At 53.9% G+C, this 17146-nt stretch overlaps 4 protein-coding genes across 4 annotated transcripts; 2 read left to right on the top strand and 2 right to left on the bottom strand.

The window, feature by feature from the left end:
- Positions 1-2084: 2084 nt before the first annotated feature.
- BDZ83DRAFT_719322 (autophagy-related protein 13-domain-containing protein) lies at positions 2085-5016 on the top strand (the record flags this gene model as incomplete). The annotated part of the gene is made up of 3 exons (XM_060512165.1): positions 2085-2309; positions 2375-2476; positions 2548-5016. 3 exons carry the CDS (start codon positions 2085-2087, stop codon positions 5014-5016), a joined length of 2796 nt encoding a protein of 931 aa, XP_060365318.1.
- Positions 5017-7343: 2327 nt separating this feature from the next.
- BDZ83DRAFT_576834 (VHS domain-containing protein) lies at positions 7344-9786 on the top strand (the record flags this gene model as incomplete). Its single annotated transcript, XM_060504957.1, has 7 exons — positions 7344-7386; positions 7461-7621; positions 7716-8495; positions 8552-8624; positions 8680-8928; positions 8987-9375; positions 9487-9786. 7 exons carry the CDS (start codon positions 7344-7346, stop codon positions 9784-9786), a joined length of 1995 nt encoding a protein of 664 aa, XP_060365317.1.
- A 730-nt stretch (positions 9787-10516) lies between these two features.
- BDZ83DRAFT_651460 (SNF2 family domain-containing protein) lies at positions 10517-13900 on the bottom strand (the record flags this gene model as incomplete). The annotated part of the gene is made up of 2 exons (XM_060510455.1): positions 10517-10900; positions 10970-13900. The coding sequence occupies 2 exons, from the start codon at positions 13898-13900 to the stop codon at positions 10517-10519; spliced, it is 3315 nt and encodes a 1104-aa protein (XP_060365316.1).
- Positions 13901-14556: 656 nt separating this feature from the next.
- On the bottom strand, positions 14557-17109 carry BDZ83DRAFT_308776 (RanGTP-binding protein). The gene is made up of 4 exons (XM_060502298.1): positions 16926-17109; positions 16474-16740; positions 16382-16416; positions 14557-16322 (listed from the first exon to the last, which is right to left on the bottom strand). Exons 2-4 carry the CDS (start codon positions 16651-16653, stop codon positions 14624-14626), a joined length of 1914 nt encoding a protein of 637 aa, XP_060365315.1. The 5' UTR covers positions 16654-16740; positions 16926-17109; the 3' UTR covers positions 14557-14623.
- Positions 17110-17146: the final 37 nt, after the last annotated feature.

Here is a 17146-nt window from a genome sequence, read left to right as displayed (position 1 = left end):
GGATGTCGCTACGTACTTGGTACACTTGCGATGGTGCCTAAGGAAATGGAAGGAACCTACCTTAACCTACTTCTACACGTTCACAACACTCACAACGCTCATCATCAGTCAATGGAAGACAGCAGTTCACTACGCAGTACAATGCCAATCTACCTTACCTTGCCTTAAGGTACCACGTTGAGGTACCACCAGCAACAACAACACCTGCAGCAACTTCAAACCCCAGCTCTGTTCCGTCCCATCCCATCCCATCCTGTTCCAGTCAACCTAACGGAACGATGCATGCACGGGTGTGTCTTGGTCCACCGCCCATCACAGATGCAGCCCCATCGAGCCCATCCATGCTCCCCCTGCCCCCTACTACGTTACCCACCCACGTATCCTACGGAGTACTGGCAAGTGCAACTGCCCCCCCATGCTGCGGCTGCTGGCTGCTGTTGGCCTGGCACTCCTCCCACGGATACTTCCACTGTCCAGGCTGTTAGCAGCACCTCATGCCGGGGCGGATGCGCTGCCGCTGCAGGACCCAGACCAGCCGGTGCCAGCTCCTCTCCTGCCCCCTACCTCTACCCTAGGTACCCTGTCGCTCCTCTCTCTGAGTCCACGTCCCTAGCATTGAGTGAGTCTCTCCAAGTCACTACCAAGCTCTGAATCTATACGCAGTCACTTCGTTGTTGTGTGCTTATCCACACACTCAGACAGCTCCGACGAGAGATCCATGTCATCGGCTGCTCAGTGTCTCTCCCTTCCCATCTCTCTTCCATCATCCTCTCCCGTACCTTACCTCCAAAGCTACTCTATTATCTCTCGCCCTCCCTCACCTTGTGTCTCTCTTCCTTTCTAATTACCCAGCAACTGCTCAGACAACAATCCCTTTGTCTGTGCCTACCTCAGCGTACCTCATTATCTACTTCTTCTTGTCCTCTTTGCATCATCGCCTCTGGCCCTTGCGCCTTATCGCCCTTGGCCCCCATTCTGACAACGCTAAATCTCCGTCCCTTCTCTCCAAAGTACTCACCACAACCTTTTCCCCATCATCACTCTTCAACACCTTCTCTCGCTCTCTTCGAGTCAGCATATCCCGTCTGATCTTTCTGCTGTGCCTGTTTCTTCTTCTGTGCCGAACTTAGCCTCCCCTGCCTCTTTGCTAGGTACGAACGCATCGACAAGTATACACCGCCTTACTTGCTCGCCTGAATTACAGTCCATTCTGCTGGCCCACCCAGGTGACTCGATGACGGAAGGGTACTTGTCGACGATCACGAGGCTCAACAACCATTGAGCGGATGACACCAGCGCCGATAACCTCCGACTCGACCACCACAGCACCGCAACTCCGCACATCGCCGCCCATTCTTCTCTAATTTCCTTCCTCTTCTTGAAATTCGGATAACCACACAAGCCGCGCATTTTGGAGCGGCCCGTTTGCGTTGTTGTTGTTGTTGTTGTTGTTGGAGGAGGACGTGCTTAGGAAGTCGCTTTCCCTGCTTGGCGAAAGCTTCCCCTCTGTCACCACAGCTTCTCGTTTCGACTTTCCTGCTCTGTATCGCACGCAACCGAGAGCCATGGTCCAAGGCAGCGCTTAACTTGTACATTTCGTCCTCGCCCTCATTCTACGGTTCTGCAGACATCCAGCCCGGCTCCGTAACGCCCTTGCCCTGCTTGTGCGATATCGCTTCTCACCATTTGCCGCCCGTCTCCACGTTGACTTTGTCGCCTTGCCCGTCGTTGCCTGCGTCGTTGCGCACCTTTCCAAAAGGGTATTGCCACAACTACTTTCTCTCAGCCCGCCCTACGAGTTCTCCTCCCCCGACCGGCCGACCCTTCTCTTGCTGGGCGCTCAACGACTGAGGGTATCGAGGTGTTTCACTCCCCTTGCAGTTGTCATGAAGGATGGATGAGCAGGTTCGGTACCACCCCAACTTCGATATCGCGAATACCCTCTTCCCCGCCGCCTAGAACTTCCTCTACGAATCTGCAACACCCAGCTCGTCATTGTCGTCCCGAAGCTTAGCCTACCCCGGCGGCTCTTCAGATCACTCTTGTCCTAGACTTGCCCTTGGGGCCGCAATCTGCCAGACAAGATGCATCAGCAAGCTCGGCCCGCCCCACGGGTCTCTTCCCCCGCTTCTGCGCCCCAGACGAATCCCACAAGAACGAACAATCCGAGAGAAGGAATGCTTGGTACACGCGAAAGAGCTAGCTCGGGAGCGTCTGGTCGCGATTCTGCCGCAGCGTCACCCACCATCGAGACGCCTCCAGGTTCCGTTTCGGCAGATGCCGTCAAGAAGTTGGATCAGATAATTCAGGTGTGTACTACGAGACGGAGGCCAAAAGGTGCCACAGCCAAGATCTGTCACTGACTTCAGCGCAGAACTTCCACACCAAAGCTGCATCACTGGTATTGCAATCGCGTTTGAACCTGAAGCCCATGTATGCGGCTCGTGGCTCTGGGAACAAAAAGCTGAACAAATGGGTGAGTACTGGCGTGCTTGCAATCTCTGGTATCGCTTGTAAAGCTTGGTACTGACGCGTGTGCCTCCTTAGTTTCAAATCGAGACGGAAGAATTCGACGACTTCAAAGAGGAGCTTCGTATATGGCGTAACTGCGGTAGCTTCGAGAACAAGCCTATGCCCCTCATCATCGAAACCTATCTCGATACATCACGTTTAACCCCTAGTCAGAGCCTAGTCATTGTGGACGAAAATGGTAAAAGGTGGGACGTGATGGAAGCTCTCAATTCATCCGATTCCAGCGATGACGGCCGTTCATTGCCCACAAAGAGGAATACGGAGGTGATACTAGAAAGATGGCGCATTGAACTCAAGACATTTCCCACATCAGACCCGGACGACTTTGGCCCAATACTGCCAACCATTTACAAAAAGAGCATCGTCTTCTTTCGGTCTCTCTTCGTTGCAACTAGGATTCTTCCTGCTTGGAAGTTCTCTCAAGCATCTGCAACAAAAGGCGTCCATCCTTCATTGGAACCTCGTTGTCGTGTCCGAACCGGCGAACTAGACACTGGCGGCATCGACCGGCTTAGGCATCCGTTGTACGATGGTCGCCCGGATGTCGTAACTGACTACGTTTTTGGCGACTTGGAGGTACCGGTTGGTCGCTTCTATGCATCAGTCACTTACAGAAACGAGTGTAACTTCAGAGTGGATGATTCAGAGGCATTGCTAAGCTCACGATTCATGGGTGTTGATGAGAACTTCTTTAAGCCGTCACTGCCCCAGCGGACATCAAGCACCCGACGAAACGACCCCGAGGTGGGCTCTCTTCCGTCTCACAGAAGGAGTAGGACTCTTGCAGATATGCACCAGACGTATGGCAGTCTCTCAACCTTTCACGGGGAGGGAGCCTTGGGCACTAGTCCTATATCAGCTCTCAAGGCTGTCAAGCCCCCTGGATCTGATACGAGCTCTCCGCCTGGGTCTGCTCTCACAAGCAATGAGCTGAACCCACCAAATTCTTTACCCGTCACTGGCCTCGCAACAAGGCCCTCGATGAAGGGCTTCAGCAGCAGTGGCCGACGTCCGTCCGTCTCATTCCAGCCATTCAAAGCTGGGTCACTGTCTGGATCCCCCGTCCCTCGAACTCTCGATTCCGAATCTCCCGCATCTCCCATCTCACGCGCGGCGGCCCTCAATGCACTTACACAACCTCGCAATCGGACGTCACTGACAGCAGGAATGCCTGCTACTCTCCGAGGTGGCCCTCCACCGGCCGAAACAGCCGTAGTAGGCTCGCCTCGGCCATCTTCGACAAGTCGGTACAGCAGCAGTTTTACCCATCGCAAAGGACGCTTATCATTTGGCGGCGCTAGTAAAGCTGGCGATGATGAGCAAGGCAGCAGCGGTCGACAAAGTCTATCCTCATCAGTGGCTCAGCCAGGATCAGGTCTCCTAGCAGAAGCGAATGCAGGCGGCAGCTCCGGATCGCTTCAAACAGATGACGATCAGATCTCGGAATTCTTGAAAGCGCTGGATAGCAAAAAGACTCTCAAGAGCTTCGAGTCAGGCAAGAAGGGCGAGGGCGCGACGAATCGGACGGTCGCACAGCTTTCCAGGTTCCATCTCATGAAGGAGTCGAACCAGGCGCTGACAGACTCGATGACCTCGTCAATGCAAATGCAGCGCTCCTCGAGCTCATCCAGTCGACAGCTATCCAATGTGCCAAGCATGGCCGCGCCAGCGTCAGTATCGGTTTCCTCCTCGCCCGGAAAGCCTCTCTCTCCTCACACCCCTCATACGCCTGCTGTCCCTTCACGGTTGAGCGAGAACTCGATCATCAACTACAACACAAGCCAGCCGCGAAGCGACCGCACCAATCCCAGTGCAGAAAATACACAGATGCCTAGAGAGGACACCATCACCCAGGATGGGACCACTGCCATTGACATACCCATCTCTCCCAGAATCGGCACTCATCCTAGACGATCTAGCTCGGTGGCACAGCAGAACAGGGCAATGGCCGACGATGAAGACGGAGACCTGGCTTTCGCCGCGAATCGCAGCATCAGCTTGGGTGCAGAGGATCGCGAGCCACCCACGCTCAGCATGCTGTTAGGAAGACAGACGGAAGCTGAGTCTGCGTCTCGCCGAGCAGCGGGCTCGCTGCAGCCGACAACAGACATGCCATCCTCAGGTTCGGCAGAGATGATGAGGCAGGGTTCGTCAGAAGGATCCAAACCCCCAGGTGGATTGATGGCAGTCGCGCCGTCCAGTTCGCCATTTGGCAGGCGTCGTTACGCTGGCATGGCATCCACGGGAGGACGAGGTCAGACGCCTCCTCAGTCGTCCAGGGGAAGCTTTACGGGGTCCATTGGACGGTACGGACGCGGCGAGAATGACTTGATGGATGAAGAGCCGCTCCTTTTCGATATGTCAGAAATGGACGCCCAGTCGCGGAGAAGTCTGGAAGAGGGCCGAGGCGGTGGCAACATTGGTTCTGGATCTGGCAGCCGAGCCGACTTTGAACCTCGCGGCATCAGTCGAAGGGGATGGTGAGCGAGGTGCTCTCAGTGATGATGAAGGACAGACAGCCTCTACTAGCAACATTGCTAAAGATGGCCTGGAAGTGAATCAGGCCCATCTCTTTTACTGGGTTGCACTTGGGCTGGATGACACGAGCGCTTTTTTTCTCTCTTTCTGTTTTTTTTTTTTCCTTCTCAATAGGCCTACAAGGCTCAGGAGGATCTGAGGGCAGGTCCGGCAGAAAGGTACCATCGAAACGGTCTTTCATTTTTGCTTCTTCTCTTGTCCCGTTTTCAAGATATATATCAACGGGTTCGAGAGATGGTTTCATGGCGTTGGATGGAATCGGAATCGTCAAGACAATCCCAGCGCCGGCAGAAACGGCGGGGAGCACCTTGGGGTACCAAGGACAAAGTACAGATACGATAGAGAATGCACAAAGACTGGCATGCATATACACATTGTTCCTGAGTCCCGAGTACTAGGCATCCGCGATTGCATGAGCTTAGGCTTGGAATATGAGGAGGATAGCGAAGACCCAGGGGTCCCAGACGTTTGGATGTGGCTTGACGTCGTTGCCGGTCTCGTTGGTTGGCGGGTTGGTTCCGGGTTGGGCTCCCCGCAGGCTGTGATGGTGTGGCGCACGCAAGACTGACGTTGTCTTGTATAATGGGGATTTGGTTCAATCTCTCATTATCCTGTTTTTCCTTCTCTCTTGTTCCTTTCTACAACCTTGATGCCTCTTATGACGAAGAGATGTGGTCACCAAGGTATTATTGTGATCTATCTCGGGGGCTACGTGATGATTGTCGGAAAGTGAAGAGTAACGACTGTAAGTGAAGACTAACATGATGCATGGGTATCTAAGGTAGTGTAGAAGAAGAGGGGTTTGTGGCTATTTTAGGCAGCGGGTTTGAAGATGCTTCATTGTAGACTAAAAAGAGGCCAAGGCAAAATTAAACGCAACGAGCCGCGGACCATGGTGGAGCAAGCGAGGACGATGACCCGAGGAGGCAGGTCGCAGGACTCTCGGGCTCGAAGACGGATCAGGATCCGTCAGAATTAATTTGAATCGAAGAAAGCCATCGTCGCAATTGGGCAGCGAAAGAAGAGGAGCCTACAAAGTCGTAGGTATCCGTATGGAAGGGCAACAAAAGAAGCAAAGGCCCACGCGGTTGGTTACGCATGCTTTTGGCCGTCTCTCCTCCACACGTGTGGCGGTGCAGCCATTGCCCATAGTGAATGGGTACTGTTTGTGAGTGTTTCTTGCCAGACCACGCGGGTGGCAGAGGAGCAAGTCCGCGTAATTCATGGGCGAAACGAGCTCAGCCCCCCCTGTTGGATTCTCCCGAGGTACCTACCCATGGAGTAACTTGAGAGCTAGGTGGTGATGACGACGGGCCCTCCAAGGCGCACTCTGGTAATAGTGGCACCGCAGCGCCTTACACTGAGTTGAGGCATGTCACTCTCTGGCTGTAATTGTATGCAATGGGTACATCCCCGCACATCAGGGAAGCTGAAGAAGAGAAGCTCACACTTGGGCTCGTGGTGGACGGGACTAGTGGTCCGGACCCTGTGACAGCCCATGGCGGCATGGCCACCTTCCAGAGCCCAGGTGCCAGATGCCAGCTGGAGGCGTGCCAGGTTTCCCTGTGACCTTCACTCCTACTACCCCCAAGTCTCAAGGTAATACCCGACCTCACCTGGCCTGCCTGAATACCTACTACGTAGTACCTCACCTTCCATTCCCTCCAGGTTCCATACCTTACCTTAGCGACGGATGCATGCTGCCGACTTTACCTTACATTAGGTATTAGTTGCTTACTTTATTTTCCACCAGAGGTAGAAGACGACGACTGTAAGATTCTGCCGGGTGTGCCTCAGCACTTACGCACTTACGTACCCGTCACTGATTACCTCAACCTTGGCGACCTTATCCATCACCTTCCTTTCCTTCGGGTTCACGCTTCGCCTCAGCACACACCTACAGTACACACCCGCGCGACATACCCACCTCATCGAGACGTCCCTCCCCAAACACCCACGACCTTCAACTCCGCCGACCCAGGCTCCCAAGAACCTCCAACCTTCACACGACTTGGCCAACCTTGAAGCGCACGCCTTTCACCCCGCCGTATACGCCTAACTCCATACTCAACATTGCAACCCATCGCATTGCATTCGCGCAGCCCGACGACAACTTGCACCTTGCCTGACGTAGTCCACCGCTTTGCCCGCTCCAGGCACCTTCTTGCCACAAAGCGCACCCACAATATCTCCAAACCACTCGAAACAAGACAGCTTCTTGATCTCACCCGTCACTATACATTTTCCGCAGCGGCTCACAGCTTTCTCCCAACATGTTTCGAGCTGCCGCAGCTGGTCCCTTTGACGAGGGCGTCGGTACGTGTGCAGCCTTGCGAGTCCAACAGCATCGCTGGCCAACTTCGCTAACCTACCCATCTTGCGTCATCTAGCCAAGGCCACCGACGAGAACCTGACATCCGAAGACTGGGGAGCTATCATCGAGGTCTGCGACCGCGTAGGCAGCGATGCAAATGGCCCCAAAGAGGTTGTACAGGCAATGATCAAGCGTCTCGCCCACCGCAATGCCAATGTCCAGCTCTATACCCTCGAAGTCAGTTGCACCCTTTCCTCCCCGGCTCATTGCTGCCGCACCTATCCCGGTTTATGAATTTGTCGCTGACCTTCCTCTTCTTCCTGCGCAACAGCTTGCGAATGCCCTCAGCCAGAACTGTGGCAAGAACATGCACCGCGAGCTCTCAAGCCGAGCCTTCACTGACGGCATGTTGAAACTCGCAAACGACCGCAATACCCACACTCAGGTCAAGGCCAAGATCCTCGAGCGCATGAAGGAGTGGTCCGACATGTTCAGCAAGGACCCTGATCTCGGCATCATGTACGACGCCTACTTCCGCCTCAAGCAGAACAACCCGACTTTGCAGGCCCCCTCAGCGCCCCAGAAGACTGGCCTAACCGACGTCGATCGTCAGAAGGAAGACGACGAGCTTCAGATGGCCTTGAAGCTGTCACTGCAAGAGGAGGAGAAGAAGAAGGCGCCTGCCGAGTCGAGCGCCGGTCCATCCTCTTCTGCCGCCGCCGCTGGATCCTCGACACACGCCGCTGCACAGCCCCAAGCTCACTCTACACCAGTACCTGCCGGCACGACAGCTGCCACCGTGTCAAGGGTGCGGGCTTTATACGATTTCGTTCCTTCCGAGCCGGGTGAACTCGAGTTCAAGAAGGGCGATGTAATTGCAGTCCTCGAGTCGGTCTACAAGGATTGGTGGCGGGGCTCGCTCAAGGGGAAGACGGGAATTTTCCCCCTCAACTATGTTGAGAAGCTCACAGATCCCACTCCCGATGAGTTGGCACGCGAGGCACAGATGGAAGCCGAGGTGTTTGCAGAGATCAAGAATGTCGAGAAGCTGCTCACACTTTTGAGCACGTCCAACACGGCGCCGAGAGAGGAGGATAACGAGGAGATATCGGTAGGTCCTACGAGTGCCACCTCAGCCCGACCCGGTACTAACGAGTCGCCGAACAGAAGCTTTACCACCAGACGCTAGCCATCCGGCCGAAGCTGATCAAGCTCATTGAGAAGTACTCCCAGAAGAAGGGTCAGAGATGCTCCACTCACTCGTCTATGCTGCTTATACTGACCAAAACATATAGATGACTTTACACAGCTCAATGAGAAGTTCATCAAGGCTCGCCGCGACTACGAGTCTCTTTTGGAATCATCCATGTCGCATCCTCCTCAGCCTAGTTACCACCAGTATGCCATGAGACCCGGTCCCGGCGGGTACCCAGGCGGACCGGGGGCGGGCTATCCTCCTCAAGGTCCTCCTCAAGGCCCTCCTCAGGGCCCTCCCCACCCACAGCAGCAGCAGGAGCAGAGATACTATACTCCAGCTCCCCAAGGTGAACTACCTTGATTGCCTTCTTCCAAGTGCACCAAGTTTAACTAGTTTGTACATAGAACAACCCCAATACCCTCAGTCCACGCCCTCGCCGAACTTCCAGCGTCCGGCACAGGCAACGCCTGCTCCTTTCTACGTAGCTGGTGCAGAGGTCCCTTCAGCGTCGTCTCACAACCAACCGCAACAGTATCCCCCACGTGACCAACGTATTCCATCCACGGGCAAGGCGCAGGTGCCGCCAATCAACACCTCTTCACCACCGCCTGCCAACACGTATTCCGCATATTCGGTGCCTCCCAACCAAGGAAGGCCACAGAGCACTTACGGCCCTCAGGAGTTAGCAACCTCTGTCTACGACTCGCCCATTGCTACCCATAACCCGAGCTCTGCTGCAACCTACACATCCTCCGTATATTCTCAAGACGATTACAACAACGGCAGCCCCGTTGTAGGCAACTCGACTGTTCCAGCACCTTCATCCTTCCAACCATCGGCACCACCGGCTGGGCAGCCCTCACAACCACTTCAACAGCCGCCGCAACAACACCAGCAGCCACAGTACCAGAGCTACCAGCCGCCAGGAGCTCAGGGGCAGGATAACTACGTCAGTGCCCCTACTCAGGCACCGCCGCCTGTGCCGACTGGAGCGGCCCCGCCTATCCCTGGTGTCGGTCGATCTGAAGTGATGACGCCGCCGCCCCTGCAACCTGGCGGCGCGGCCTACGATGCTAGAAACAGCCTTCCAAGCCAGGGACCATCACAGCCACAGTACAGGGCATATGTTCCGCCTGGCGGTGGTGCCGATGGGCCGAGCGCACCGCCCGCTGCGGATTACTATCGACAAAGTGGCGTTTACTAGACGCGGAGGATTGGGCAGTCGCGGTCTTGACATCAAGTAGATGAGGTGGTCAGTAGTTTGGTCGGAGGCCATCCTATTGAGCGGGGTACATTCGATATTTTTAATGACTTTTATTGACTGTGTCTGGGAGGTATCTTGGGCATTGCAGGCCGCCCCTCGGCCGTGCAAAGTTGTGTTGTGTAGCAATCAGTCAATCGTATTGGTTGAATTCAGGATGGCGACGGTTTACTTTTGGGAGTTGCAGTGCCCTTACATGGGGATCCCCGTCATACCCGGCATGGTGGCCAGCTTGTCGACTGTGAGGAGAGTGAACAACTACCGTAGTGAAAGTAGGAAGCAGGAAAAGGGCAAAGGAAGGGTAAATAATACTTGAATCTGTACACTACCTGTCTCGTCATTAGTGTAATCCATGTTCCCATTCTCGATTCGCTGTTCCAGTTATGTGTTGCGAAGCAAGTGAAGTAAGGAAAGAGAGTCATTTACATCGGTGCTTGATCAAATGTATGTCCATGTTCAGTTTTGTTCCTCTATCATCGTATCGTAAGAAGAAAAAGAATCCTATAACGCCAATGAACCTGGGCTCTATGGACGAAGCCGCCATCTACTCATGTCGCACAACTCCTAAAAACACTACCTCCCCTCATAATACGCAAAACATGATTCCCATTCCACTCCATGACATTGCCCATCAGGACAAAACAAGGAAGAGAGTGATAAGAAGAGGGTTTTTTTACCACCGCCGACCAAACATCTCGTGCTCAGGCTTCTTCGCCTTCTTCTTCCCCGCAACCAAGCTGGACTCGGGAGACCCCTGCCTGCTCGTTCTCGCCGAGGTGGCTTGGGAGGCCGACGGGTCGGGATAAGAATCACCAAGGCCGACAACGGGCGCTTGGGAGGCATCGCGTCGGAACAGGTCCATAATCTCCTTGAATCCGAGCTTGAAGGCGTCCTTCTTCATGCCTCCCTCAATGGCCGTCTCGGCGAGGAGTCGTTTCTTGTCCTGCAGCGCGAGAATGCGCTCCTCTACCGTGTTCTCCACGGTAAGCTTGTAGACGATGACGTCGACCGTCTGCGTGAGGCGGTGTACTCTGTCGATGGCTTGTTCCTCGACAAACTAAAAAGGTGGACGATTAGCACACTGGAAGATATTTTTGTCTCGAACAAAACGCTGGGAGAGACTTACAGGATTCCAGAAAGGCTCCAGGATAATGACACGAGTCGCCGCAGTCAAGTTGAGACCCAAGCTACCGCACTTGAGACTGCAGAGAAGAATGCGGGTGTTCTTGTCGTTGCGAAGACGGTCCAGACTAGCCTCACGCTCGTCGTTCTTCATGCTGCCGTCGTACCGAGTGAACTTGAGCCCATCCTTGCGGAAGAAAGGCTCGACGAGGTCCATCATGGAAGTGAATTGCGAAAAGACAATGAACTTGTGCTTGCGGGCCTCCTTGTGGAGGATCTGCATCATTTCGCGAATCTTGGCCGAGGCCAGAACCTTAGATGCTTTGCCCGCAGGATCGTAATCAGTGTCCTTGTCGGAATGCAGCTCCGACTCATCTACACCTGTGTCTTCTTCCGAATCAGTGTCGGAGTCCGAAACACGCGACTGCGAAGATCTGAGCTTCTCCTCCTTGACCTGCGACGCTATCGCTCCTATTGAGAGGAGGCTGTCGTCGGAGACGTCACTCTGGTCGCCATCCTGACCGTGCTTGTCCTCGTCATCCTTCACAACAAAGCTGTCGAGCTGGCTGTCGTCGTCTTCGTCTTCGGAATCGTGCTTGGAATCGTTCGCACCAATCCACTCGCCACCTCCCTCGGCATTCTCATCCTCTTCACCGCCGGCCTTGCCCATCCGCAATTGGCCCTGCTGGTCCTCGGGTACGAGCCAGCTGCCGTCTGCCTCCTCATCATCACTATCGACGACGACGTTTCTGTTTCTGGGCCTCCTGGCCTTGGGCTTATACGGTGTTTCTTCTTCGGCATCCCCTCCCAAGGATTTCCGCACCACCTTCTTGACACTGCTCTTCTGCTTCTTTTGCTTCTTTGCCTTCGGCGTCTCGTGCTCATTGAAATACGCCAGGTCTTCGCGACACTCCTGGCAGGTGTCTTTGCCGCTATTGGCTACGTCCCGCGGCAACTCACGACCGCAGACGTCGCATTGCCTTGAGACTATGCCCATCCCGCCAAACATTTCAGCAAGAGAGTCGATGTCTCCGCGCGCGGTCTTCGGGGCGGCATCGGACAGCGCTTCTCTGTCCTTTTCTAGCTTGCCTTCAAGCAGCTTTGGATGGTTACAAGCCTGCCTGAGCCGCAGGAGCAGAACCAAGGCATTAGCATAGTTGATCTTTCCCTGAAGCATTTGCTCGATGCTCTTGTCGGCTCGAGCTTCCAGTCTGGTATAGAAGCGACGCTCTGCTGGGGAAAACTTTGTGGCAACTGTGACGACCTTGCGCTCCGTGACTTTGAAGCCAGTGGTGGACTTCTCGCCTTCCTTAGTTGGCTTGCCGCCAGGGTTGAGAGCACCATCTTCCTTGAGAATCTCCTTCGTGCGTCGTTTCATGAAGCATCGCAGAAGACTGTGAAGCCGGCCGATTGCCACATGGCCCTGGCCATTCTTAAGAGGCTTCTCGATCTGCTCTTTCCATTCCTTGAGATTATCGTATGGCTTGATACGAAGGAACTTGATGAGGGACTGCAGCTCCTCCAAGTTGTTCTGCATCGGGGTTCCTGACAGGCACCATCGATACTCTGAACGCAAAGCGTAGCAGGCTTTTGTCGACTTGGCGTTGCGATTTTTGATTGTGTGTGCCTCGTCAAGCACAACTCGCCACCAGTGGAGGCCGAAAGCGCCTGCTTTGACACCCTTCTCATCTTCGGAGGAGTGACCCCATTCGGATACCAAGACTTGGTAGGTTGTGACTACGACGTCATACAATGCGAGGTCCTTGAAATTCTTCGTGCGTTGAGGTCCATGATGAACACAAACCTTGAGCCCGTGCGACTTGGCCACCTTCTCTTTGATCTCCGCCTCCCACTGCCTGATCAAGGCAAGCGGCGCGACCACAAGCGTTGTCTTCTCGATACCGCTAAAATGCTTCTTCCAGCCCGCTTCGTCCTTGTTGGGTTTTTGATTGCTGAGGATCAAGGAGATGGTCTGAAGAGTTTTGCCGAGACCCATGTCGTCCGCCAGAATGCCACCCTTAGGTACCTTGCCCTTCTTCACCGGGCCGAGTTCGCGACCTCGCATCCACTCCACGCCTTCAACCTGGTGAGGTAGGAGCTTCACTTTGAGGCCCTCCACTGTACCATCATTCACGGCTTCGCCTTTCTCCTTGCCTTCACCCTCATCCTCTGATTCCATTCCGCCCTCCAATAAAGCCTTCAGATCGGACGATGCCTTCGCGGGGTCTGTCCAGAACTCGTTTTCTCCAAAGATTGTGGTGGGTCTAAAGGTCGAGGGGTTGGCGTCGGGGCCTATGGAGCTATACAATGTGGGCGGCTCAGGTTTCCTGTCTTGGTAGAGAGGTACTGATGGAACAGCCATCTGCTGAGGTCGGTGATGCTCTGGGCGTGATCTCCTTTCATTGAAGATACCTGTTGCCTTCTGCTTAAGAGAGGAAAGAATCTTGGTAGGATGGCCAAAAACAGGCTGTGAAGATGAAGAATGAAATGGATCGTGACGTTTGACATCCGAGAAGAATGACTCCAACGCATCGGAGTGCAGTATTGACTGCTCGTGTTGCGAACTTGATTCGCTCTCCTTCGGAGCTGGTCGAGGAGGCGGCTTGAAATCGTTGCGGGATATTTCGACTAGATCAGGACTCGTTTGGCGATAAGCTGGCGGGTTGCGCCTCGCAGATGAATTCGGGATCGCTGCGGGCGCTTTCGACTTTGGTGTTGTTGACAAGCGCATGGAACCGACTTGGGCGGCAAGGTCGTCGGGGTCGAATGAAGCTGAGTCCCGACTTTCAGCTCGTGAAAGCAAGTGTGCGGCACTACGGGATTCCTTACTCGGGTTGCTCGTCTTTGGAAGCTCGTGGCTGGTTGATGATTGCGAGTCGTCGTTGGGATTGACCGGGCGCAAAGGGCCTCGGGCCGGATTCCTTTGGTTGACCATGACTGTGTAGCGCAGCTGCGGCCTGTATTCGTGATTGTTGTTGGAACGCAGTTTTTGTCTGCAATGAGATGGAGGGAGGTCGGAGGATCTCTCAGAGGAAATCGTGTTTCTAGGCTGAAAGGAGAAATCGGCGCCAGGTTTTCTGCGGTTTCGACGCAAAGGTGTCAGTTGGATGTTGGACTCTTGGAGGGGTAAATCCAGAGAGAAAAACAGAAAAGAAGGGGGGAGAAAAACAAGCGAATGTGGGCTGTACCAACTTCATAGAAAATTCATGAGCGTAACTGATATAGCGCCAGGACTTTGAGGAGGCTCGCTGGTTATCGCCCTTTTTGTAATAGAATGACTGATCGCGTCAAGGAAGCTCAAAATGTGTAAATAGATGCAATTGTTGGGGAAAGTACCTAATTGTGAACGGGATGTGAAAGCCGTTGGTACCACCTACTTAGCAATGACATAACTCTCCCCAGCAACGGGCAGGCAACGAGCACGACGCCACAATGTCAAGGAACCTACCGTGGGTGTGGGGCACCTGCTCAGGGTCTTGTGTGACAGTGCACTGCCACTATCTGATGGACAGTGCAGAGTTCTAGCCCGCACTCGCAACCACTTTACTTCACCGAGTCTCACCGAGGCGTGGATTTACCAAAGTGTGCCATTACAGGCTACACCCTAGAAGGCCGACGACAAGCAATTGATCTTCTTTCGTCTAATTTAGAAGCATTTCTATTGTCTAGATGGGGTATCAGTGTATGGGTCAAAACCAACACGCTTTTTCGTCTCTGTTCGAGCCCGCAAACGCTCTTCTCCCGTGAGCCCAGTCGTCGATGATTCCTCCAAGAAGAAGTTCAGAATATGGTCGTGCATCGTGAGATGCGGTGCCTGTTGGAATTCTTGCAAACTCGTCAGTCGAATCAGCATCTCCATTAGAGACAGAGAAGTGACGACGGCATAAAATGGTGATCTCGCCGCGAACGAGTCCGAACTGTGAAGCGAATGTTTTGCTACTTCTTGCGAGAAGGGCTGCGTCGGCGTCGGCGATTTCACGCTTCTGCTGAAGGGAGATGACTGCACAGATAGATTCTGGATCTGTGCCATGAGTCTCGAGTCCAGTGAGGTACGAGAGTTTCGCAGGGCTGGCCTAGGAGACCCTCTTGCCGAAGTAGGCGTTGCCAACCTTGGTAACCTAGGTAGCTGCTCAACATCATCTTCATCTTCGGTATCGCTGCTGTCCGACTCGTCCTCTTCGAAAACCTCCAGAGCGATCCATTCGGCATCTAAGTGGCTCGGGAAGCTTCTGCGAGGATGAGGAACGGGAGGCTCAGGCAATTTTTGAGGCGTGTCCAGCGCTGCGCTCTCTTCCCGAAGCTGTCTATCAATGTCATCCTGCTCATCTATGTCTTCTGATTCGCTACCAGCCTTAAAAGCGGTCGGCGAGTCCGGTTCATCCTGAAAAGACATCATTTCCTCTTGAGTCTTGAGAGGTGGCTTGGCGAGGACGTCCCGTTTCAGCAGCAAGACAGGATTATTGTCGCCGTCGTCACTGCCAATGTTGAGAATTCGGCCAGTGTCGGCGTAGAAGATCCTGGATATTTGATAGATCGGTATAGACTCACGAATGCCCGCCCGCACGATGTCGTCATACGGAGTGTCGTCTGCGTCCAGGTCGTCATGAGCTCGCCCATCATCCAGGTCCTCAATGATTTCCAAGTGGTAAGCATACTCGTTGCGCGGGCCAATGCCGAAGGGATTTGAACCAAAGAACCTTGATTCGTCAAAATCTCGGTCTTTGGGCGTTTTCGGTCGAAAGCCTTCTTCAGAGTCGAAGACATGGTACATAGGTGTTCTACATAGTCGTACCCTGGCTTTGTGCATAACTTCTTGCCACAATGGCTTACGGTCCCCCTCTCCAATACCGTAAGGTTGCGCGTTTTCGCCGAAGGAGCCTTTTTGAGGTGTTTGCGGGTTTCCAGCATGCTTGCTTCCCTCGGCAGGCTTTGAGGAGTGGCCGAGGAACAGCATGTAGATTGATAGTGTGAAGATGGGTCCAATCTGCACCGGGCGAGTAGGATCGACGGCAAATTGACTATCACCATAGGTGAGGAACGTTCCTGCTTGAGAGAACCTCGAGGGCGATATGTGGGGGGACATTGCAGAATTGAGACTCTCCCCTGAAGCTGATATGGCCATATGCAAAAGAGGGATGTCATTATCCAGCTGGGCCAAAAGATCTTTCATGTCCTTGATGATTGCTTTCAATTCTTCGAATTGCCTCTCAGAGTCGATACTTTGTCGCGAAGACCCTCGTGATGCTTCACCAGCTTGAGCTGCTTGTTCTACCCGACGACCTAGGGCTACGATGTCTCGACGAAGACTCTTGGCCAGAGGAAGAGCTGACTCCAAGAAGGCGTTTCCTCTGCCTGATCTGAGAGATTATCAGCAAACAGGTCTTGATTCTCGTCGAGAGAAGTCTTGATAATGTACTTGAATTCTATGAGATCTATTGCAGGAGAGACGATCTGTACGTAGGGTCAGCATGTATGGCCCTAAGTTAAAACCAGAAGGTGGAATCTTGCCTTTATTTTGCTGTCCAACCTCTTTTGGAGCTTCTTGATATCTGAACGAACAGTTCGATCATCGACAGTCTTCATAAGGCGAGAACACTGGGAGAAAGCATAGGTTGAGGTCAAGGCAATGCCTGACCTGATGGCCATGTTCATTGCCTGGGCTCCCAGCTTCGCAAGTAAGGCGTCCATGACTGATCAGTTCCCATGCTGGTATGGAGAAGGACAGATCTTGAGTTGAGTGTCCAGCCAGCAAGATGGGTTGATGTGCCGACTGTACTACGAAAATGAGAACAAAGAAAGGAATCCCTGTAGGTGGTGATGAATGAACCGACCAGGATACCTGAGGCAGGTTGCCCTAGGTGAATATCAAAAAAGACGGGATCGCATCTCAAAGCCTTAACCGTCAGTCCATGGAAGCCCTGTAAGGACGTTCAGGTAGCTACATCCACTGACCGCTGTACCTTGCCGACTGGGCTGCATTGGGTAGAAGGGATCCATAACACAGTGCGAGAGCAACCACCAGCCCCGCGCTTCTCACGTGGCCAGGCGAGGGGCAAGACTGATTTTAGCGGCGCAAATTACCCCTCATTGGCTACGTACCTCTGAGTTGCTGCCGTATGAGGACAGTGCGGTGTCCAGCCAAAAGTCGAGGCAGCAACCCCGCCAAGTGGTGGGGCCCGCA

This window comes from Colletotrichum acutatum (genome assembly GCF_030867785.1).
Source record: "Colletotrichum acutatum strain CBS 112980 chromosome Unknown BDZ83scaffold_43, whole genome shotgun sequence".
Lineage (NCBI taxonomy): Eukaryota > Fungi > Ascomycota > Sordariomycetes > Glomerellales > Glomerellaceae > Colletotrichum > Colletotrichum acutatum.
This window is presented reverse-complemented; position numbering and strand designations above follow the sequence as displayed.

Excerpts from the sequence above, each read along its gene's own strand:
- BDZ83DRAFT_308776 (XM_060502298.1), bottom strand. The coding sequence starts at position 16,653 with ATGGACGCCTTACTTGCGAAGCTGGGAGCCCAGGCAATGAACATGGCC. Across the intron at positions 16,417-16,473 it reads GGTTGGACAGCAAAATAAAG|ATCGTCTCTCCTGCAATAGA; the intron begins GCAAGATTCCAC and ends CCCTACGTACAG. Across the intron at positions 16,323-16,381 it reads ATAGATCTCATAGAATTCAA|ATCAGGCAGAGGAAACGCCT; the intron begins GTACATTATCAA and ends ATAATCTCTCAG.